General features: G+C 45.1%; 1 protein-coding gene across 1 annotated transcript in view; it reads left to right on the forward strand.

The window, feature by feature from the left end:
• Positions 1-8,322: 8,322 nt before the first annotated feature.
• LOC135050663 (uridylate-specific endoribonuclease D-like) overlaps positions 8,323-25,688 on the forward strand; it is a 34,789-nt gene continuing 17,423 nt past the window's right edge. The window contains exons 1-2 of the mRNA XM_063957085.1: positions 8,323-8,392; positions 15,584-15,743. Coding sequence (XP_063813155.1) covers positions 8,323-8,392; positions 15,584-15,743 — 230 coding nt within the window. The remainder of the gene's footprint in view (positions 8,393-15,583; positions 15,744-25,688) is intronic.

The following is a 25,688-nucleotide window of genomic DNA, read 5'->3' on the forward strand; positions in this document are numbered from 1 at the left end:
AGATGGACAGGTGGGAGGCTTTCCGGGGCGGATGCTCTACGTTTCTAACTGTTTACGGGGAGTGATAAGAAAAACACAGTCATGTCCAGGCAAATGGAGGGCGGATGTCTGACGTCAAAGCCGGGACCTGCATCACTGCATCCGTCGCACAGGGTAAGTAGGTCTAGGGCTAGTCTTGTTTTGTGTGAAACTTTTTTAGCATAGCAGGGCTGCACAAGCGTTCGCAGCCCTGTTATGCTATAATACACTCCCCCATAGGCGGAGATTAGTTGATCGCACCAGCAGCAAAAAGTTGCTTGGTGCGATCAACTCGGAATGAGGGCCCATGTGCGTTGTGAGAGTTAGCAAGCTACGGACGCAAAATAGACATTAGTGCAACTCTGAATTAAGCCCTATGTGAGCATAAAGATTCCAGATATGGTATCCTGTTGGCTATGAAATATATATGAAAGATATATTGTGTAGGATTTACATCTGGTTACTGATATCATTCAGGGTGCTGGCGGGAACAAAATGCTTTTTTTCTTTCTTAAAAATACCCCTCCTTTGCAAGTACCTGAGTGATATCACTAAGCTAATTGAGCATCTACCACTATATGGGGGGAATTAAAATTTTCAAAAAGTCGGTTAGGGGTCTTTCTCTTTTCTTTCCTGTCTATTAGATAGTAAAAAACAGACACCCAAATGACTTTTCAAACAATTGAATTCCACCCTATATGTCTGTTGTGAGAGGCAGATAGGATCCTGCATTAGGAGGAGGTGCAGGTCCTGATATGCCATATGGAGCACTATGGGGTTGCTCTAAGGTAGGTAGCTCTTAGCTTAGATATATTAAGTAAGGAGCCATTATCATGTGTCTCCTTGCTGGTTAATCATAGACCCAGATTGGGGTAATGGAGGTGTGGGGTGTGGTGACCCTGGATTGGCTGGGCTGGATGGTTCTAGTGTGGCATTCCTTGACATTCTATTAACACTTATCACTAATTTCTTCACTAACACTATTTCTTTATTTTTTTTAAGATTACATTTTTATTAAAGTTTCAAGCAACATAAAGTATGAAGGGAGGGTGTACAGAAAGAAGAAAAAAGGGGAGGGAAGGGAGGAACGTGTATACATAAAGTGCCACAGAGAGAAAATACAACCTGACACAATCAACATAGTTAAACGGAAACATCTGGATAGTGAGGTCCTCTCAACAACAAGGCCACATTGCGAGGCCAATTCAAACTGTACACAAAATATGAAAACAGCAAAGGCATTAATTAACAGTGGAAATATTGAGATACGCCAAGGAAAAAGCCAAAGAATAGATATAAATAAAAATACAAAGATAGAAAGCCCACATAGTATGCCTCGAAACGGTACAACAGGAACACCCTATAGGTGCTCTAGAGTTATTAAACGTTTCAATTCTCAAGCAAGAGTAGATGCTCTATAGGCAACCCAGAGAGACCATTTGGTTAACTGTGAAGTCATTGGTATTGAGTATGACAGCCCTGCAGTCTCAAATTCAAAATGCATTTTAACTTCATGTTTAATTGTGGGGATCGTGTGAATTAATGAGGTTCGCCAATATTTGGCTAGGAAAAGTTTTGTGGATGCTAGAATGTGACCTAGGACATATCGGTCATTAGGACAAATGGAGTCCGGAAACAGATGGAGTAATGCTATTTTAGGATGGGGAGATATCGGGGTTCCCAAAAGTTTGGAAAGGAGGTCAAATACTCGAGACCAAAGGCTAGCAACCAGGGGGCATGGCCAGAAAATATGGAAAAGAGTTCCCACACTTCCACATTGTCGCCAACAGGTATTAGAAGTAGTAGGCCACATAGTGTGTAAGAGGGCAGGAGTAAGGTATTATCAGTGAAGAAGCTTGTAGAATTGTTCATTGTGGGATTGGCATTTAGAGACATGGAAACATAAGTGGTATACTGTCTGCCAGTCACCCTCTGTGAGGAGACAAGGCAAGTCTGATTCCCACTTAATTTGGGAAGGAAACTTAGCGGGTTGTTGAGGACAAACCACAATATCATACCACCAGGAGATGGCATCTTAAGAGGCCGCTTTATAAATTTTATTTTGTAGAAATGTAGAAATTGACAGCACAGTACCTAATGGTTTACAAACATTTTGTAGCCAATGGCACAGTTGGAGATATTTAGAAAATTCTTTACTAGAAATACCATATACATGCCCTTATTTATCAATGAGTGATAAATTTCACTGTGAGTGATAAGTTGCACCAGCCAATCTGCTCCTAACTGTCATTTTTCAAACCCAGCCTGTGACATGGAAGTTAGGAGCTGATTGGCTGGTGCAATTAATCACTCACAGTGATATTTATCACTTGTTGATAAATAAGAGCTTTAGATTGAAGGGATGTGAAGAGAACCAAGGAACCGGCCTCCGTCACATTACTTAAAGTAGAAATACCCCAGGAGATCCATGAATCAAATGATAGGTCAGGAATTAAATGTGCTAAAGCCAACAATGAAAGTTCCAGGGATGGGAGTGAAACTTCCGGCAACTTAGATACTAGAGAAAGTCATGATTTATGCGTAGAATGAACTAGTGAGGAACGCTCATTTAGACTCAGTCCCGCTGTTGCAGGCAACCACAGTATATCAGGGAAGGGGACAGGTGACAGCAAGCCCCTCTCAAGGAAAATCCAAGATTTATCGGTACAATCCTCGAACCAAGTACCTAACGGGACCAGGATACTTGCTACTTGATAGGAATATAAATCGGGATAAGCTAAACCACCTTTAGGTTTTGGTAGAGCCATTCTACTACGGGCAAGTTTGGGCTTCTTGCCTTTCCAGACATACTTAATAAGAGCTGAGTTACATTTGGACAGCAAAGATTTAGGCAAAAGAATAGGAATAGTGTGAAATAAATACAGTAATTTGGGAAGCAGAACCCTTTTCAGAGCATTAATATGGCCTAACCATATATATATTGAGTAGCGCCCAGTCATTTGTCATAGATGAGAATTTGTGTAGCAGCGGGGGATAGTTGCAAGCTATGAGATCCGGAACTTTGGGAGAAATCTGGATTCCCAGATACTTCAAGCTACCATCCTGCCAGGCGTAATCATATTCGGCTTTTAACAGGTAAATCGGCAGGAAAGTTAATTGGAAGATCCTCCGTTTTGGAGCGATTTAGCTTATAATGAGACAGAGGACTATTCAAATAGTATCTCCTGCAAACTATGAAGAGATATAATTGGGTAGGTTAAAGACAGATGGACATCATCTGCGAAAAGACATAACTTATACGGCCGACTAAACAGAACCGGGCCATGGACGGTAGGGTGAGCCCGAATTGATGCAGCTAAAGGTTCTATTGCTAAAACAAGTACTAGGGGAGCTAAAGGGCAGCCTTGATGAGTACCATTTGTAATCTCAAAAGTAGTGGACAGTAGACCATTAACAAAAACGCTAGCCGATGGATTGGAGTAGAGGGCTGTGACAGAGGACAAAGATAATCCCTCAATGCCAAATTTATGGGGAACAGCTTGAAAATAAACCCAATGAAGCCTATCAAAGGCCTTCTCTGCATCTAATGAAAGCAATAAGAGGGGTTCGGATGATGGAGAGAAGACATCGAGAACATTAATTATCCTCCTGGTGTTATCAGGGGCTTGTCTGCCCTGAACAAAACCTACTTGATCTTGGTGAATAAAAGACTAAAGTAATGGGTTAAGCCTATTTGCTATGAGTTTAGCGCAAATTTTCACATTGGAGTTCAATAAGGCAATTGGCCGATAATTTGACTATACAGTAGTGTTTTTGCCCAGTTTGGGGAAGACCATAATCCCTGCTTCTCACATTTCTGGGGGAAAGGATCCACTAGATGAAGCCTCATTGAAGACAGGGGCCAGAACTGGGGCTAAAATATCTTTAAAATGCTTATAAAATACATTTGTGTATCTATCCGGTCCCGGCACTTTATCAGCTGGTAAACTGGCAATTACTTTCCCTATTTCGTCTGCGGTCCAGGGACGTTCCAGGAGCTGAATAGCCAAAGTGTCTAAAGATGAAAGTTTAAGCTATTTCAAAAAAGCCTCAATCCCAGCATTGTACGTAGAAACTATATATTATAAGAAGCCAAATAGTGGTAAGGACGATGCTATCGGTATATCCCTGTGATAAGAATCCACAATAATTCACCAATGGTGGGGCATGAAGTGAAAGGGGTATCAAAACATGTGCATGGCTATCACATAGTAGCCAGGATTCTTGCTCCACTCCTGCAGAAACCTGTACTGGTCAGAAACTTAGAGGAAGCCAAATGTAAGAGCCGTCAGTAACACCAGCAAGGGGCCTATGAAATAGGCTAATTGGAAACCTATGCTCCCCTGTTGCACCACAGAATTGGATGGGGCACCAATTTAGACACTCCACTCTTAGGGGGATAGCACAGTATCGGCACTGGGCTACCCACAACACATTGCGCAGCGTGCAGAAGGTGCAGTAAGGGGATGGGGGTAGAACACCGGTCCCTGTACTGGAGGAGGTACACTGGGTATGGTAGCGCAGGCCAGCGCTGTCGGTCGTGGCCCAGATCCCAAACTTTCTGTAGGTGGAAGTGAGCGGGGCACCAGGAGCCAAATCGCCAGGGGGAGGGTTGGGAGAAACAATGTAATCTCAGCCCACGACTTCTTACCGCTGAGTTGTCAGTGGAGCTTAAAAGGTAGCCGCCAGGCCACAGAGCGGCTGCAGGGCCCCCACGAGGCTTGTAATGAGGCAGAATCCATCGGTCCAGAAGGGAGGGAGGTGGCAGGAGGGGCTCGTGCTGGAGGTCGCAGGTGAATTTTGGCCACCGGGAGTCCAGCAGGTGCTGCTTCGGACAATTGCTGTATGCCGCAGCACCAGGCAGCCTGGGACCAGGGTCAGGACAGAAGGAAGGCAGCAGGGAAGGGCTCCTGCTGAAGTTCGCCAGTGACTTCCGGCAGCCGGGTCCCGTCGCGGGTTACATCAGCCGCGACCAGCAGGATGAAGCATGGAAGGCAGCGGCTCCAGGCAGCAGGGAAGGCCACAACCTGCATGGACCTGTATTCAGATCCCCTGACTCCGTGACCAAGCCTGCTGAATTCGGGTGAGTGGGAGGGAGGTGTGGGGCACACTGTGAGGGAGCAGAGGGAGCCTGCAGCTCGGTACAGAGAATGAAAGGACCCGCAGGATCAGGAGCTCTAAGAGAACACGTCTGTTCTCAGAGCTGTCCAGGCCACGCACCCAAACTATTGATTTATTTTAATTACATGTCATTATCACTTTCTGTATATAGCTTCGGCTTCCTAACACTAATTTATTAACACTATAGTTTTTTTTCACTAGTATGCTGCCCTGGGCTTTCTGGCTTATGCTGATTTTTTGGGATGCCACACCTTGCACCTAGATATAGCGCTATAGGGACCCCCAATATACAGAAAGGCCTTGACACAGCTTGGGGGCTCATTCATACATTTGCACAAATATATGTAACCAAGATTTCTGAATACTAATATTGTGTATCTGGTTACTAATATCATTCAGGGTGTTGGGGGAAACAAAATGCTTTTTTTCGTGCTTAGAAATCCCCCTCCCTTGCAAGCACCTGAGTGATATCACTAAGCTAATTAAGCATTGATACTATATATGACTTTTGTGAGAGTCAGATAGGATCCTGCATTAGGAGGAGGTGCAGATCCTGATATGTCATATGGAGCACTATGGGGGTTGATCCAAGGTAGGTAGCTCTTAGCTTAGATATATTAAGAAGGAGCCTTTATCATGTGGCTCCTTGCTGGTTAATCATAGACCCAGATTGGGGTAATGGAGGTGTTGGCTGCGGTGCCCCTGGATTGGCTGGGCTGGATGGCTAATTGAGCATCTACCACTTTATATGTCGGCTATAAAATGATACTGATATCTTCTTCCACTCACTATAATACTTTATTATAAGACTTATTAAAGTTTACGCGTAACAAATTGTAGCCAAAATATGAGGATTTGCTGCAATACCAGCTATAGAAAAAGTGGCAGAGCACCATCAACACTGACAACTGTACGTTAATTTTACTGCAATCAACACTTTGTTCAATGGAATGGCCGATATATCGATGGTCAGTCGGAGAGTGTACAGTATACCAGCGATATGTCTACAGATATATTGGCGCATCGTGCTGTGTGTACGGGTGGTCAGCCAACCGCCTGCACACTTGTTGCATGAGCCGGCGCTGATAGCGCAACTGGACAGGCGCATGTAAATGCCCACCCAATTCGTGACATTAGTCACAAAAGATCAGGCAGTGTATATGCACAACACATTGCCCAATCTGGCTATAGATATATTGTATCTGCAGACCCATTAATCTGCAGATATATCTTCCAAAGTTTGAATATTGTTTCTTTGCTTAGTCCTTTAAGTTTTATTTTATTTGCATGTTTATTTACTTCAGCTTTGCTCCTCACAATTCTACCTTCTCCAACTTCTGCATTGTGTCTCTAAACCCATTTGCTCAGTACAAAGTAGCTTGTAGGGTTGTGGTGTGATTGCTACAACAGTCATCACAAAAACTCTTTGCTTGTGTAACAACATGGTCCATGCTGCAATAGAGTTGTGGCGTTACACTTTACAACACCACTCAGGGATACTTGCAGCAGATCAAAGTAGTGGATTTCATCTCCCTGTTGATTGTGCAGACAACTCCAAGAGGAGAATGATCCATTAATGAGTGAGAGGATTTTGTTTCAGGCCACATTGTTATGATCCATGTGGCCCAGATTGTGCACAGTACTCACTCAGTTGGCCGGTAGGTCATTAAATTCAGGACTCTTGCATAAAAGACTGGATGTAATTCAAGTAAATTCCCAGCTCTTCTTTCTCTCTGACTTTCTAATCTCCCTAGAGCAACTCATCTCTATTTGTATTCCACTTGATACTCACTTTCAAGAACATCAACTATTAGCCATTTCTCTTTAGCTACCGACAATCCATACCATACCATGCTAGTGCCAACTTGATAAAAAAAGGATATAATACTCAAAGATATACATTTATTTAGGTAGTATGTGTATAAATGGTGAGTTCTAGCCTCTGTTTGTCTTTCTATAGTTGTAGAACTCCTAGTTGACTTTGACTATAATTGTAAATAGTAGCATAGTATACTTTATCAAATACATCAACTCATGTACATAACATACTCACAAATACTGAATTCTGATGTCATGCTCTTCACTTTGTTACAAGGTATAAAATGCTTTCTACTGGTTATCAGTAATGGTATATTCAAAGTCCCAGTGCCTTATTATCATGGAACATCTCCATGACTTCTAATATCTTTTCTATTACATATACTGTGTATATTATTCCTTATAATATACACGGTCAAAAGATCGAAAGTGTCCAGGGCGACACCAGATGGTCGACACACACAAGGTTGACATGGTCAAAAGGTCGACGGGGTCAAAAGGTCGACACAGAAATGGTCAACACATGAAAAGGTCAACATGAGGTTTTCTTTTTTTTTGTGTCAGATTTTTAATTCCAGCATGTGGAACCCAATTTAGTGTACCGCGTCCCCTTGCATGGCTCGCTATATTTCGGGCAAGGTGCCTTGCTCCACTGCCGCTGCGTTCGGCACTGGTTGCAATTCCCAATCAGAGTTCCCGTGGATGAAAAGTAGGAAAAACTTGAAAAAATTTGAAACCTGTCGACCTTTCATGTGTCAAACATTGTCATGTTGACCTTTTGACCATGTCGACCATAAGCTGATTGTCTTATGTACACGTGCAGCGGCCGCACTGCGCGTGTGGACACAGTGAGATGCGAAAGGCAGAGGCGGTTGCGGGACGGGAGGGGCGTTCCGGTGGCATTTGAACGGCGTTGGGGGGGGGGGGCGCGGTCCAGACAATGTAGGAGTTACCAGACCGTTGCTTGGCTGTGTAAGCAGGGAGCTACTCGCAAGGTGCAAAAGCATTGCCGCTGTGCGATACCTTTGCACCTCTGCGGTGGGGGAGAGGGGGTAGGGCTTGACATGCGGGGCGGACTAGCCCTGTGCTGGGCATCCCCCCATATGTCAGAGATTGTGATCACAGGTGTGCTATTTTTTCTACTATCAGCACTGAATCACCCCCTTAGTACAGAACCCGGTGCAAATAAATAACTAAATTTCAAGTTCTACTACAAAGTTACACAACACCTGGAGTTCAGAGAGGTTGCTAGAAACACAAGGTTAGTCTCCTGAGTGCTCACCGAGGTCACTGATAGAAGCAGCCTATATAAAACACTTGTAGATCTGGAGAAGTACACAGGACTCGTGCAGCATACACTACACCATGAGGGATATCTTTGCTCTCCTGTGGCTCCTGCCATGTGTGATCTCCGGAGCTGTCCTGCCAGAACCACGTGAGAATCTTTATTTTCTTCTATTTTACTGAGTGGCAGCAAATGTTTGATGTTGTAAACCGGCAGAGGTTTAGATTCCAGAGTGAATTAGCATCCATTGAAATAGCGTATGGCAGATTACTATCTAACTTTATCTTATTGTGCTAGTTATCATTTTGTATGTGACCAAAATCATATTATATCCATTTACAAAGTAACGAAAATAATGTTGAATAGAAAAATTAACTCTGTAGACATTAATTATAGTAGTTCATACCTTGTACACTGTTGTATGAAGATTATTGAAATGATTAGTGAATTAATTAATCATCATAAACCATATAACATAATGTGTTATTTCTAATTAAAACATGTCAATATCAATATTGTACAAATAAATTGTATTGATTTTATTGTGTATTTAGCTATTTGCTCTTAAGTACAGGAGCAGAAAACATGCCACATGCAGAATAAGTAGTCTGTACATGGAGATATACCGGTGAAGGCTCTATGTGGGATTACTATTATATGCTGTACATGTTTTCCATGTGCTGATCAAGCAAGCATTGCCGCTGGTAATGCAAATGCATACTACACAGTTACTGCAATACCATAGCACCTTATGTGCAGATAAATGTTATTGTTTATATGCAAATAGGGAGTGTGCATTATAAGCATCTCATCACACACATTACCAGCAAACTTTACCTTTAAATACATAACCCATGATTAAGACATTTATTTTCTCTGTACTCCACATTTGAGAATATCATCCAATATAATCCAATGCAGATTAAATCTCCATAACTGCCTTAATCCTCATTATGGGGTCTATGTACTAAGCCTTGGAAAGAGATAAAGTGGACGGAGATAAAGTACCAGCCAACCAGCTTCTGTCATTTTTCAAACACAGCCTATAACATGGCAGGTAGAAGGTAATTGGCTGATATTTCATCTTAATCCACTATATCTCTTTCCAAGGTTTAGTAAATAATCTCCTATATTCTCAACTCCTCTTGCCAATTTGCCAACTTCAACCTGGCCCCATAGGTTACAACACTGAAGAAGTCACAACACTGAAGAAATAAATCTAGAAATGCATTAATGTATCAGCAAACCATACACCTGTCCTACCCCAACAATTCCCCAGTTCTTGCCAGCCATTCCCCAGATGCTCCAAGCAATCTCCAAAGTTTACTAAATCCATGCCCTAAATAAATAAGCACCTCCCCTTTTGCCCACATAAATTGTTCATTCTCATGCTATAATCAGGACTATTATCAGGAGGTGTCCCTATTTATTTATTTATTATCTACTCATTAACTGTTTCTTATATAGGGGGTCATACCGATCTGATCGCATGCTGCCGTTTTTCGCAGCGCAGTGATCAGGTCACTACTGCGCCTGCGTATGCACCACAATGCGCAGGCATGTCATATGGGTACAAAGCGGATCGTTGCTGGGCGATGTATTTAAAGAAGAATCCATTCGCACAGCCGATTGCAAGGAGATTGGCAGGAAGAAGGCATTTATGGGTGTCAACTGAGTATTTTCTTGGAGTGGTTGAAAAAAACGCAGATGTGTCCAAGCGTTTGCACGGCGGGTGTCTGACGTCAATTCCGGGACCGGACAGGCTGAAGTGATCGCAATGGCTGAGTAAGTTCAAAGCTACTCAGAAACTGCACAAAATGTTTTTGCAGAGCTCGGCTACACATGCGATCATACACTTGCAAAGCTAAAATACACTCCCCTGTGGGCGGCGACTATGCATTCGCACGGCTGCAAAAAACAGCTAGCGAGCGATCAACTCGGAATGACCCCCATAGTGCAGCAAATTCCATTACACTTTACAATTGGAAACAACAGTGATAAAACAAAACTGTGTAATAACAGACAGTCATACAGTTAGGAAGGCCCTGCACGCAAGCTTACAATCTATACTGAAATAGGCATTGATACACAAGGATATGTGTTATCTATTGCATTATGGTCCACCAGATTGCAGAGGTTCTTGGTGGGCTGTATGATTTGGTCACATAGCAATGTTGGCCTGGGGTCAGGATGATGTGAAAGTGAAGAGAGAGAAAATATGTGAGGATATGTGTGGACTGAACAGTGGGGTTGTTGTACTTGGATAGGAAAGTTTATGAAGTTCATGTGGGTGGTTTCCGGAATTTGTTGAGCTTGCCTGAAGATGTGAGTTTTCAGGGAATGTTCGAAGGTTTGGAGACTAGATGAGAGTCTTATTGTGCATGGGAGGGCATTCCACAGGGTAGGGGCAGCATGAAGAAAGTCCTGCAATCATGAATTGTAGCGAATAATGAGTGTGGATGAGAGACGTAGATTTTGTGATGAGGTCGGTTGGGAGATATTTTGAGATAAGCGAAGAGATGTACGTTGGTGTAGATTGGTTAATGGCCTTGTGTGTGAGTAAACGTATTTTATATTGAATATGGTAGAATACAGGTAACCAATGGAGGGACTGACATAGTGAATCCGCAGACCATGAACATCTAGCGAGGAGGAGTAACCTTGCAGCTGCATTCAGAACGGATTGTAGTGGTGAGAGTTTCTCTTTGGTAAGACCTGTAAGATGACTATTGCAATAATCAATGCGGAAGTTAATGGGGTATATTTACTAAAGTCTGGGTTTTAGAATTGGAGATGTTGCCCATAGCAACCAATCAGATTCTGCTAAACATTTGTCTAGCACCTTCTAGAATATAATAGCTAGAATCTGATTGGTTGCTACTTTTAAAAACCTGCACTCTAGGAAATATACCCCAATAAGAGAGCATGGATTAGCGTTTTTGTAGTGTCTTGTGTAAGATATGGTCGTATGTTGGATATGTTTTTACGATGTATGTAACATGGTTTTGAGACAGATTAAATGTGTGGAACAAAGTACAGTTTAGAGTAGGGAGGCCAATCCCGGGCTCGGGATCAGCAGGATCCCAGGATTTAAGCTTAAAAATGGCCGGGATTCAACCCCAGGGATTGAGGTATCCGCGTTGAGTGTCCTCAGTATGCTCAGACGCTGGCCGGCTTCCTCTTCCTGGCTCCTCAGCGCAGCGTGACAAGCAGTGAGAGGTCACGTTCCACCGTCACAAGCCACCGGGAGAGAGCAGCTGAAGTTTCCCACACGCCCGTTCGCCCCAGGTGTATAGTGAGTTATGTGTGTGGGGCGGGCGGGGTGGGGCAAGGGGGGTGGCCACACAGGGAAATGCCAATCCCGTGACTCCTGGGATTGACCATTTTTCAATCCCAATACCCGGGATGGAAAAAATAGCCCGGGATTGGCCTCCCTAGTTTAGAGTCAAGAATGACACCTAGGCAGCGAGCTTGTGGGGTAGAGATGATTGTTGAGTTATAAACAGTGATAGAGATATCAGGTTGGTAACTACAATTGGTTGGTGGAAATATAATCAATTTTGGAAATAGTAAGTTTGATGTGGTGAGATGGCATCCAAGATAAAAGGGCAGAAAGACATTCAGTGACATGGACCAATACAGATGGTGAGAAATCAGGGGAGGATAGGTTGATTTGAGTATCATCTGTATACAGATGATACTTAAATACAGCTGATTAGTTTGCCAAGAGATGTGGTATAGATTGAGATAAGCAGAGGGCCTAAGACTGAGCCTTGCAGTACTCCAACTGATAGAGATATGAAGGAGGTGGATTCAGGGAAGCAGGCACTGAAAGAGGGATTAGATAGGTAGGATGAGAAAGGGTTGTTTCCTGAAGATCTAGGGATTGTAGTGTTTGTATGAGAAGAGAGTGGTAAACAGTGTCAAAAGCAGCAGAGAGATCTAGAAGAAAAAGAAGTTAGTAATGGCCTTTTGACTTACCAGAGACCAGATCATTCACTACTTTAGTCGGTGCTGGCTCTGTGGAGTTTTGGGAATGAAAGCATGACTGAAGTAGGTCCAATAAATTGTGTGAGTTAAGAAAGTGTGAGTTAAGAAAGTATGTGATGCGAGTGTAGGCAAGTCTCTCAAGTAGCTTGGAGGGGCATGAGAGAGTAGAAATGGGACTGTAGTTTGAGAGGGAGTTTAGGTCAGAATTTTGTTTTTTTCAGAATGTGAGTAATTACTGCATGCTTGAACAGTAAAGGAAAGATACCAGTAGAGAGAGACAGATGGGAGATTTTAGTTAAGGTTGGGACGAGCACAGGAGACAGAGCTTTACTTATTTGTGAGGGCATGAGAGTAGGAGGATGAGAAGAGTGTTGATACTTCATCTTCATATGTGGAATCAAATGAAGAGAAAACGTCAGAGGGTTCAGGTAGGGAATTGAGCAGGTCACGAGTGGGTTGGGTGAGAAGTGATTTAAATGTATTAAAAGTCACTTGGGGTTAGAGGCTTGAGCAGAGATAAGAGTTTGGAAATGTGTTTGTTTGGCAGTGTCCAAGGCATTACGATAGGAGTGGTATGTAATCTTACAGTATACGTGAGAAAGTCGCTTTGAGTAGAAGATTTACGCCATTTACGGTCAACTTTACGTGAGGGTTTTTGTAGGTGTCTAGTTCATTTAGAGTGCCATGATTGATGGACCTGCATGGAGTATGATGGTTGGCTGGAGCCACTTCTTCAAAGGCTATTTCTAGAGTCTGGTTCAGATGTGATACAGCCATCTCAGGAGAAGTGAATGCAGATATAGGTGAGAGCAGTTGTTGCTGAGAGGAGGAAAGGTCTTGAAAATTAATAGCATTAATATTTTTGTGGGTTTGAGGAGAATTGTAGGACTTCAGTGACTTTGAGTTTGAAGTAATGGAGGTGAGCATGCAGTATAAGTGTGATCTGAGAGATGGAAAGGAGTGTTAGTGAATTCAGAAACTGAGACTAGTCTAGTGAATACAATATCAAGGCAGTGACCTTCTTGATGAATAGAGGAGTCAGTCCTTTGGGAGAGGCATGAGCAGCAGATTTCAGACTATCAATAGCGATATTGAAAACACCTATAGTAATGGGTGATGGTGGAGCTGGCAGAGGATAGAAATGAGGGAGCAATGCAGAAAAATCTTCCAGAAATTGATCGGGTTTAATGTTACTAGGCCTAGAGGTGTATGTGAAGTGGAGGCCCCCGTGCGACAGTGCTGCAGGGGAGGCCATGTCTGATTGTGTGAGCCATGTTTCTGTTATAGCCAGCATTTTGAAGTTGATAGAACAGAAGTTGTTGGCCCTGCTCCCACCTTTACAGCAGATATTCACAGGAACTCTCCACTATCAGCACACATTTGCTAATTTACATCCCCCATTTGCTGTCACTATATCACTCTCCTCTAAAATCCATAGACGTCACGTCACAATACCTTAGTCTCCAACCCACGACATAACTATTAGCCTTTATATATATGGCACCAGCATATTCAGCAGCGCTCTACATTAAGACAGTAATAGGCACAATAGTGACTACCCCTGAAGCCCCTGAAATTTGCAATCATATCAGTCTTCTACAGGAACTCAGACCTGATGCTGAATATATTGTCCTGCATGCAGAATTATATGCATCCTGCAGTGCCTCTGCCCCTTATTTGTACACTTGTACTCTTGGTTTGCTATTAGTCCTCCTAAGCCAATTAAACTGTCAGTATGTCTTTACACAATAGAAGGAAGACACAGCACCCAGAAGAAGCACAGAAAATCATAGAAAGAACATACAAGCTCCACACATAAGCTAAATTGTACTAAAAAATAAGCTCCTTCTGTGTCCTCCATCAAATGGTTTCAACACACACAGAAACTGACACATGCACTGATCTGCATATAGATAACCAAAGCTGACCCTAACCAATATGATGCCCTAGGCAAGATATTGGCTGGTGCCCCCTAGCACCACAGCTAGTTCTGCCTTTGACCCTGCACCCTTTCAAAGCACCATCACCCTTCACCCATGGCAGTCCTCATATTGGTGCTCCTACCCCCTATATTTTAAATAGGAACAGTGTGCACATTCGGTGCACAGCCCAAAAACGGACATGTTCTTGCAGGGAAGGGGCATGGCTACACAATTACTCCACACAGTAAAGCAACGTTATTCACATTATATCACGTTATTCACATTATATCATGCGATAGTGTCCCTTATTCACGTTACATCACACAGTAGTACCACTTTACCTTATATACGTTACTCTTCTCAGTAGTGCCCCTTATTAACATTACATCACACTGAATTTCTCCTTATTCACATTACACCACACCATATTGATCTTTATTCACATTAGACCACACAGTAATGCCCCTTCTATACGTTACGCCACACAGTAGAGCACCTTATACAAATAATGCCACACATTAGTAATGCATTTATACACATAATACCTCACAGTAATGCCCCTTACATATATGACACACATTATTAATATCCTTATAAACATACAGTAATGCGACTTACACATTATGCCAACCTTTATTAATGCCCTTATACACATAATGTCACTTTCACATATGCCACACATTATTAATGCCCTTATGCACATAGCGACACACATAATGTCCCTTACACATATGCCACACATTATTAATGCCCTTATACACACAATGACACACACAGTGCCCCTTTCACATATGCCACAAATTATTAATGCATTTATACACATTACACACATAATGCACCTTACACATGTCGAACACTATTGCACAACCAACCCACCTGTACACAGCACTCACGCGGCCACTAACACTGTGATCTCTGCTTGGATACAGATGTGTCCTCATACATCTTTCCTCAATCCGCCATGCAGCAGGAGATGCCTGGCATGAGTCAGTTGGCAGCTCTAGGCCAGCTCTGCTAACGTCGGGCACCTTTTTTGCCGAAAAATTTATCTTATTTGCATTGCTATGTGGCTAGGATGCACAAGCAGCTTTTGCTAATTAAAATAATATGCGGCATGTCTATATTCTGTGTGCGACTGTATCTGCATACAAAACGTTACAATGATTTCCAAGAATACACTGTAACGTAGCATTTTGTATGCATATACAGCCACAGTCACACACAGAATATAGGCATGCCGCATATCATTATAATCAGCATAAACTGCTTGCGCCCCTTGGCATTCCAAATGCCCTAGGAATTTGCATAATTTGCCTATGCCTAGGGCAGGCTCTGTAGATAACTATTTATTATAAATTACAATTCTATGGTGGCTTTAGTCAAATGTTGTTTTGTTTTCTTTTTGCTTTTGAAAACCTGGAAAACACAGGACAAGCACGAGCTGCCACAGCTACTGAGATTGCCAATCTGGCTGAACAGTTGTATGCCGCCGATGTAAACAAAGCTAGCACCAGCGATGTTACACTGAACCTGCAGTATAAGGCGACAGGTTCTCAGACCAGCTCAGGAACGGACTTTGCCAGCCAAAAGTAAGCTGATGACTTCATGCTGATGCTTTAAGATTATTGGGTTTCAAAAGCCCTTTATTTTCTTTGGTATTTGGTGGGTAGTAATCATATCTGTAATTTGCTAGGCACCTCCACACAGTTACAGAAATGGGGAAAGGGGGGGGGGGGGGCATAATGCTGAAGGTCAGTGCAGTAACTTGCAGTAAGTGTAGTGCACTGCGGGGGGGAAAGCGCAACAAGCCCTTTGTGAGCACACTGCGCTTGCCACGCTGTGGGCTCGGTGGCGAGCTGCTATTGCCACAGGTTCTATTCCCACTCTATGGGTGTCGTGGGAATAGTCCCTGCTAGTCGGCATGCCGACTGTCGGGATTCTGAGGGGCCGGGATGTCTCCTGACCGCCAGTCACATAACTACATCCCATTCGGTACCTACATTATGGTGGTAGATGAAAATCCCACTGCACAGTATAATGGCTAAAGGTTTTATATAAAAAACAATTTTGCAAAAACCAAGCTCAATGTTTTGTTATGTTCCGTGCCATCTTCAAAAATAAAAATCATGCACATTGGGGGTCGGAAGCAAGTCCAAAAGCGGGCACTTCTCCTGACTATCTGCAAACTGCGCATGCACCGTGAGAAGCAATCTCAGACTGCCTATTTCTGCACCAAGCAATCTCAGACTGCCTATTTCTGCACCAAGCAATCTCAGACTGCCTATTTCTGCACCAAGCAATCTCAGACTGCCTATTTCTGCACCAAGCAATCTCAGACTGCCTATGTCTGCACCAAGCAATCTCAGACTGCCTATGTCTGCACCAAGCATACGCGCCTTAACAGAAGATACAAGAGCGGACGGTTTTATTTGTACTCGGCTGAATCACTCTGGGCAGCAACTGGGTGGCTACAGTACAGACGCACAGGAAATATGCATCTCGTGGGACTGTCAGTGGCCTATAGCCAGCCTGGGGTAGTTGTAAGTGCATGGGGTGGCTGTGGCCAGAAAAACATTAGGTGGAGAATGTCATACAGCATGCCTGAAGGTAGGTGTACATTAGCATACAATAGTAAATCTGACAGACAAGGACGTCCGCATATGCCAGCACTATGCGTTTGACTCGGAATTAACCCCTGATGTGCAGATTCACTGTGAACTTGCTCAATTAGTGCACCTATGATCTCATGAGTGGCCCCATAAAAAAAGATTGTGTATCTATAGAGAAGATGCATCATGTAAGTCATGCATAGGATTGCCAACCAGTGATGTAGCTAGGTACACCCAGCCTGTAGTACAGAAGTCGGGGTTCCCTTGTAACCTGTGGAAGCAGCAGTGCACCTGCTTAGCAGATGTTGGAAACTTTTTAGTTCTGAATTCTTGCTATGCAGTAATGGGTGTGGTATGTTAGGTAGATTAGACTTAGGTCGACAGTGTCTAGGCCGACCACTATTAGTCGACAGTAAGTAGGTCAACGTGGTTTCTAGGTCGACAGGGACTCTAGGTTGACATGTACTAGGTCGACATGAGAAAAGGTTAACATGAGTTTTTTTTACTTTTTTTTTGTGTCTTTATCTCCGTACAGTGACCGGGAAACCAAATTAGTGAACCATGTCCCCTCACATGCTTCGGGCAAGGTGCCTCGCTGCGCTCGGCACAGGTTACCGTTCCCAATTGTAGTCCACGTGGATCGTAAAGTATGTAAAAGTTAAAAAAATGGGGAAAAAAATATTGAAAAACTTATGTCGACCCTTTCTCATGTCGACATAGAACACGTCGACCTAGAGTCCCTGTCGACCTAGAAACCATGTCTATCTACCTACTGTCGACCAATAGTGGTCAACCTAGGCAGTGTCGACCTACATACTGTCGAACTGAAGACCGGATCCCGCAATAATATCATTACATGGTGTTCTCCAAATTATAAGAGGTAGTAGGTTCAACATTTAGAATGTCGACATATGTGCCATGTCCGATGGGAAATATTAATCTCACGTGGCTCCAATCATGGATCCTGCGAGCTATTCCCATGGCAAATTCGTACTGCAAATTGTAGTTGAAATCCAGTTCCTTCCAAACTCACATTACTTTTTCAAAGGAACTTCACATTTTTATGTGTGCACCCTAGTGAGGGTGTGAAAAGGTAGGGAGAGTCTTTATATAAGGTGAAAATGTTAAGTCTTGCTTCAGAACCCCTTGGACATCCCCATTATACCCCCCCCCCCTCCCACACACACACACACACACACACGCACACACACACACACACTTTTCCCCCACACCACAATGACTAATTAGGCATTTGGAAATATTCAAGTAGCTTAACTGGGCCTATATTTACATGTCATTATTGGTGAAAAAAAGAAATGGCCTCAAATTAAACCAAAATCAACTTTTTCATTTTCTATAAACCCCAAATTTAATGAGAATGCGTATTTAAAAAATATAGATATATTTTTAAATGTGGTCTTAAATTACCCCTAAATCTATTTTTTTTTGCATTTATTCTTTACTTTGTAATGAAACAAAATTCTTTGCTTTAAAAAAATGCACAAATTAACCATTTGACACCTTTTAAGAGCGTCCTACTTCCCTTATGCCCAGTAACAGCCTTCTATATGGTCCTGCTAACAAAGTTGACACTTTTGGGGGGTTCACTCTTTCATACATTTTGTAGAAAATTTGCACACCCTCACTGTGAGTAACGCAGATAGGCATTTCTTATTGGATCTCACATTTCTCGGGTATGCGCATACATGCAAAGTCTACGGGTTTCATGAAACAAACTTGCATTCGCAAATGTGCACCTAATTAGATGGAGCCCTATGAGTGAATCATGTGTGTCCATTAGTAAGGGATGACTTCTGACTTTTCAGAGTGGTTCCAGTGATATCGCTAACCCCTAATCCTAACCATCCCCCTAGTGTGTCTAACCTAGGGGTGGGCAACAAGCGACCCGCGGGCCGGATGCGGCCCGCGAACCGATCCTGCCTGGCCCCGCTGTCCCACACAGTGTGCAATGACAAGCGGCCCGACTGGCTGAGCCGCTCGTCATTGCGCTACGTACCTCCCAGACGCGGCGCCACAGAGGAAATCCCGGTCACGTCACTGCTGACCGGGATTCCCACTGTGACGTCAGGCGCTGGGCGGCACGGGGGGCGGGGCCACGGCAGGAGCGGGCAGCAGCAGCGACTCTGTGCGGCACCGCGGGCAGCAGGCAGCAGGCAGCGGGGATCTGGCATCAGGCAGCGGGGATCTGGCAGCAGGCAGCTGATCTGCCACTGTGAAAAAGGTAAATGGATCTGTGCTTAACTTTAAAAGCTGCTATATAGGTTCAGGGAAGGGGGGTTAGGAGGGGGGGGGGACTGCTATATGGGTTTAGGGGAGAGGGGCAAGAGGGGTAGGGACTGCTATATGGGTTTAGGGGAGGGGGGGGGAGAGGGGTAGGGACTGCTATATGGGTCCAGCAGGGAAGGGGGGTAGAGACTGCTATATGGGTCTAGGGGAGGGGAGGGGGGGGGGGGGGTGTTTTCAGCACTGTTTAAAAAAAAAAAATTATTACTGGATTACTGTGTTTTTTTAGACATCTTGGATTTTGCCTGTAAAAAAACTATGTATGTAATGTATATTGTGGTGTATGTTTGTGTAGTTTTATATCATATATATATATATATATATATATATATATATATCTATCTATCCACACTATGTTTTTATAGTTATATACGTAACTATGGGCCTAATTCAGACCTGATCGCTAGCAGGCGATTTTTGCACTGCTGCGATCAGGTAGTCGCTGCCTACAGGGGAGGGGGAAATCGCTGTGCAGGGGTGAGATCGCATCTGCAGAGAGCTGCACAAACAGAAGTTTGTGCAGTCTCTGCGCAGCCCAGGACTTACTCTTCTAGTGCGATGATCGGGGCCAGAGCTGAGTGCTGACGTCAGAAACTCTCCCTCCAAACGCCTGGTCCCTCCTGCGTTTTTCCGGACACTCCTCTAAAACGCTCAATTGCCACTCACAAACGTCCTCTTCCTCTCAATCACCTTGCGATCGCCCGTGCGATCACTTTGTTCGTACCATCCCATCGCTGCCCGACGCTGCGGACCGGCGCACCTACACATTGCGGTGCATGCGCAGTTCAGACCCGATTTACAAGATATTTTGTGTGTGGCCCTCGACTATTCACTGGAAGTGTTAAGTGGCCCCCCAGCTGAAATAATTGCCCACCCCTGGTCTATCCCTTATACTAACCTGCCCACAATGAAACCCTCCGACCCCGTAGTCTAACCCTGTCGGCATTCTAAGTCGACTTTCTGCCTTTTTGATTTGTTTAATATCCATATGTTGTTAAAATTATATTTTCCAGGAGTTAAAATTTCCATCCATCTCCTTCTGAAAATAAATAATCAAAGAAAAAATTATATCTAGCGACAGTGTTATTAGCCTTTACTCCAGTTAGTCTCCCCTTCCTTCACTGGAACAAGCTCCCTCGCTGGCTCTCCCCTGACCTTGCTTAGCTTTAAACATGCACTAAAAACCCACATGTTCAACAAAGCGTACCCTTCCACCCAGGGCCGGTGCTAGGGTGTTCGGCGCCCCCCTGCAAACTATAAAATTGCACCCTCCCATATTCCGTTGGCGTGCGCCGGGAAAAGGGGTGTGGTCTCACAACTAAGGGGCATGGCCACACAATAGTACCCCCATTTAAAATTACGCCACAATGTAGCACAATCTTATTAATCTTATACGTAATGCCCCACCCGTAGTAGTAGCGTCCTTATATGTAATGCACCCCAGTAGTAGTAGCACCCTTATACATAATGCCCCCCCAGTAGTAGTAGCACCCTTATACATAATGCACTCACAGTAGTAGTAGCATCCTTATACATAATGCCCCCCAGTAGTAGTAGCATCCTTATACGTAGTGCCCCCCCAGTAGTAGTAGCATCCTTATACATAATGCACCCAGAGTAGTAGTAGCATCCTTATACGTAGTGCACCCCAGTAGTAGACGCGTCCTTATATACGTAATGCCCCCCCCAGTAGTAGAAGTGTCCTTATACGTAGTGCACCCCCAGTAGTAGAAGCGTCCTTGTACGTAATTCCCCCCTAGTAGTAGTAGCGTCCTTATACGTAATGCCCCCCCACAGTACTAGTAGCGTCCTTATACGTAATAGCCCCCCCAGTAGTAGCATCTTTACATGTAATGCCCCCCCCCCTGTAGTAGTAGCGTCCTTATGCATAATGCCCCCCCAGTAGTAGCATCCTTATACGTAATGCCCCTCTAGTAGTGGTAGCATTGTTATACGTAATGCCCCCCAAGTAATAGTAGCGTCCTTATATATAATGCCCCCAAGTAGTAGTAGTAGCGTTCTTATACGTAATGCCCCCCCAGCAGTAGTAGCGTCCTTATACGTAGTGCACCCCCAGTAGTAAAAGCGTCCTTATACGTAATTCCCCATAATAGTAGTATCGTCCATATACGTAATGCCCCACAGTAGTAGTAGCGTCCTTATACATAATGCACCCCCAGTTGAAGCCTCCTTATATGTAATTCCCCCGTAGTACTAGTAGCGTCCTTATAAGTAATGCCCCCCCCCAGCAGTAGTAGCGTTGTTACGCGTAATGCCCCCCCTGTAGTAGCGTCCTTATACGTAATGCACCCTCCCAGTAGTAGTAGCGTCGTTACGCGTAAAGCCCCCCCTGTAGTAGTAGCATCCTTATACGTAGTGCACCCACAGTAGTAGTAACATCCTTATACGTAATTCCCCCCTAGTAGTAGTATCGTCCTTATAAATAATGGCCACCCCAGTAGTAGCGTAGTTTCACGTAATGCCCCCCTGTAGTAGTAGCGTCCTTATACGTAATGCCCCCCCAGTAGTAGTAGCGTCCTTGCATGTAATGGTCTCCCCCAGTAGTAGCGTCATTATACGTAATGCCCCCCCCAGTACTAGCGTCCATAAAGTGCGCGTACGCAGACATACCTCACACACACAATTCACACATATACACCCACCCACCATATGCGCACACACACACACACACACACACACACACACACACACACACACACACACACACACACACACACACACACTTACCTAAGCCAGTCTCCCTCTGTACTGCAGCCTAGTCAGTGTAGCTCCGCCCCTTCTGTCCCGTTTAGCCCCGCCCCATTTCGGTCCGTTTAGCTCCGCCCCCTTCTGTCCCGTACTCAGCACTCAGCTGCTGTCACACGGGGAGGGAAGGCAGGAGGTATTTGATTCTGCAGGCGCTGCTGCCAGTGACTGTCATACAGTGACAGACACAGCAGCAGCAGGGGGGACAGGACGGCGCAGCAGTGAAGGGATTCAGAGCAGGGAAAGCGCCTCTCTGTCCCAGCGCCTCCCTGCACTGCATCCCTTCGCTGAGCGGGTAGCGCCGGGCCTGCTTCCACCACATAACCTTGTCATCCCACCTTCTACCTCATTCATCTCTACCTCGCCTACCTCCTGCCCTTAGGTCCCCATCCACATGCACACCTCTTATGTATGCCATCTGTCAGTCTCCCCTATCCCTAGATTGTAATATCCTAGAAGCAGGGTCCTCCTCCCTCCTGTTCTCACAGCCCTCTTCTCTAGCAGTTCATTGACAGCCGTCACCTACTCAGTGGCCAATTAACCCAGAATTCCTCTCACTCATAACCGCTCATCTCTTCCAGTGGCTCTACTACTACTATTCGTGCCGTCACTACTGGAGAAAGCTTCCACCCTTCGCTGATTCCCTCACTCACCTTGCTTCCCAGCTGTATTGTGTTCTGATCATTGTGGTGCTAATTGTTACCTGTGCTCTGTTTATGTCTTGGTTACTGTAATGTTACGCAATGTTTTGTGTACTAAGTACTTGCCGTATATGTACAGTGCTGCGGATCACTTGTGGCACCTTATAAAAATTTTTAATAATAATAATTTTTCTAACGTCCTAGAGGATGCTGGGACTCCGTAAGGACCATGGGGAATAGACGGGCTCCGCAGGAGGCATGGGCACTTTAAGAAAGACTTTGGACTCTGGGTGTGCACTGGCTCCTCCCTCTATGCCCCTCCTCCAGACCCCAGTTTTAGACTGTGCCCAGAGGAGAATGGGTGCACTGCAGGGAGCTCTCCTGAGTTTCCTGCTTAGAAAGCATTTTTGTTAGGATTTTTTCTCTTTTTCAGGGAGCACTACTGGCAACAGGCTCCCTGCATCGAGGGACTGAGGAGAGAGGAGCAGACCTACTTAAATGATAGGCTCTGCTTCCTCGGCTACTGGACACCATTAGCTCCAGAGGGAGTGAACACAGGTTCGTCCTGGGCGTTCACCCCAGAGCCGCGCCGCCGTTCTCCTCACAGAGCCAGAAGAGACGTCTCAGGTGGCAGAAGCCTTCGGTGCTTCACTGAGGTAACGCACAGCACCGCAGCTGTGCGTCATTGCTCCCATACACCTCACACACTCTGGTCACTGTAAGGGTGCAGGGCACAGGGGGGGTGCCCTGGGCAGCAATAAAACACCTCTCCTATGGCAAAAGTCTATATACATGTACAGGTGGGCACTGTACATGTATATAAAAGAGCCCCCGTCATTTTTTAGTAAGTTTGAGCGGGACAGAAGCCCGCCGCCGAGGGGGCGGGGCTTCTCCCTCAGCACTCACCAGCGCCATTTTCTCTCCACAGCACCGCTGAGAGGAAGCTCCCCGGACTCTCCCCTGCTTGACACACGGTGAAAGGGGGTTTTAAAGTAGAGGGGGGGCACATTATTGGCGTTTATACATTAAGCAGCGCTACTGGGTAAACAATCTGTGTTTTTCTCCAGGGTTATATAGCGCTGGGGTGTGTGCTGGCATACTCTCTCTTTGTCTCTCCAAGGGGCCTCAGGGGGAACCTGTCTTCAGAAAAGAGATTCCCTGTGTGTGTGAAGTGTGTCGGTACGTGTGTGTCGACATGTTTGATGAGGAAGGCTCACCTAAGGATGAGGGGGAGTGCATGATGGTCTGGTCGCCGTCGGCAACGCCGACACTGGACTGGGTGGATATGTGGAATGTCTTGAATGCAAATGTAAATTTACTGCATAAACGATTAGACAAGGCTGAAGCTAGGGATCAGTCAGGTAGTCAGACCATGCCTGTCACTGTGGCACCAGGACCTTCAGGGTCTCAAAAACGCACCATATCCCAGATCACTGACACAGATACCGACACAGATACTGACTCTAGTGTCGACTATGAGGATTCAAAATTACAGCCAAAGGTGGCGAAAGGTATTCATTACATGATTATTGCCATTAAAGAGGTTTTGCATATCACTGAGGAACCCCCTGTCCCTGACACGAGGGTACACATGTATAAAGGGAAAAAGCCTGAGGTCACTTTTCCATCCTCATTTGAGCTAAGCGACTTGTGCGAAAAGGCTTGGGAATCTCCAGATAGGAGACTACAAGTTCCCAAAAGGATTCTTATGGCGTATCCCTTTCCACAAAAGGACAGGATACGATGGGAATCTTTGCCGAAGGTAGACAAGGCGCTGACACGCTTATCCAAGAAGGTGGCACTGCCTTCTCAGGATACAGCTTCCCTCAAGGATCCTGCTGATCGTAAGCAGGAGGTTACCATGAAGCACATTTACACACATTCCGGTACTATCGTTAGACCGGCTATGGCATCGGCCTGGGTGTGTAGTGCTGTCGCAGCATGGAAGGATTCCTTATCTGCGGAACTTGACACCCTAGATAAGGATACCATTCTAATGATCCTAGAGCATATCAAAGATGCTGCTTTATATATGAGGGATGCTCAAAGAGACATTTGTTTACTAAGCTCCAGAATAAATGCTATGTCTATTTCTGCTAGGCGACTCCTGTGGACCCGACAGTGGACGGGGGATGCCGACTCAAAGCGGCATATGGAGTCGTTGCCTTACAAGGGGGAGGAGTTGTTTGGAGAAGGCCTCTCGGACCTTGTCTCTACTGCTACGGCCGGTAAATCGAATTTCTTACCTTATGTCCCCCCGCAGCATACTAAAAAGGCACCTCATTATCAAATGCAGTCCTTTCGTTCCAATAAAAGCAAGAAGGTACGGGGATCGTCCTTCCTTGCCAGGGGAAAAGGCAAGGGAAAAAAGCTGCATGCTGCTAGTTTCCAGGAGCAGAAGTCCTCCCCTGCATCTGCAAAGTCCACCGCATGACGCTGGGGCTTCCCGGGGGGAGTCAGCTCAAGTGGGGGCACGTCTTCGATTTTTCAGCCAGGTCTGGGTTCACTCACAGGTGGATCCCTGGGCTATAGAGATTGTTTCTCAGGGATACAGGCTGGAATACAAAGACGTGCCTCCTCGCCGGTTTTTCAAATCGGCTCTGCCAGCTTCCCCGTCAGAGAGGGAGTTAGTGTTGACTGCAATTCAAAAATTGCATCTTCAACAGGTGATAGCCAAATTTGCTCTTCTCCAGCAAGGAAAGGGGTATTACTCAACCCTGTTTGTGGTCCAGAAACCGGACGGTTCGGTCAGGCCCATTTTGAATCTAAAATCCCTGAACTTGTACTTGAAAAAGTTCAAGTTCAAGATGGAATCGCTCAGAGCGGTCATCGCCAGCCTGGAGGGGGGGGATTGGATGGTGTCTCTGGACATAAAGGATGCATACCTTCATCTTCCGATTTTCCCTCCTCACCAGGCGTTCCTGAGATTTGCAGTACAGGACTGTCATTACCAATTTCAGACGTTGCCGTTTGGGCTTTCCACAGCCCCGAGAATTTTCACCAAGGTAATGGCGGAAATGATGGTGCTCCTGCACAAGCAGGGTGTCACAATTATCCCATACTTAGACAATCTCCTCATAAAGGCGAGATCTCGGGAGAAGTTGCTGGACAGCGTGTTGCTGGACAGCGTGTCGCTGTCGGTGAGGATGTTGCAGGGGCACGGCTGGATTCTTAATATATCGAAGTCCCAGCTAGTCCCTACAACGCGCCTGAC

Source organism: Pseudophryne corroboree, chromosome 2 (assembly GCF_028390025.1).
Source record: "Pseudophryne corroboree isolate aPseCor3 chromosome 2, aPseCor3.hap2, whole genome shotgun sequence".
In the NCBI taxonomy this organism is placed as follows: domain Eukaryota; kingdom Metazoa; phylum Chordata; class Amphibia; order Anura; family Myobatrachidae; genus Pseudophryne; species Pseudophryne corroboree.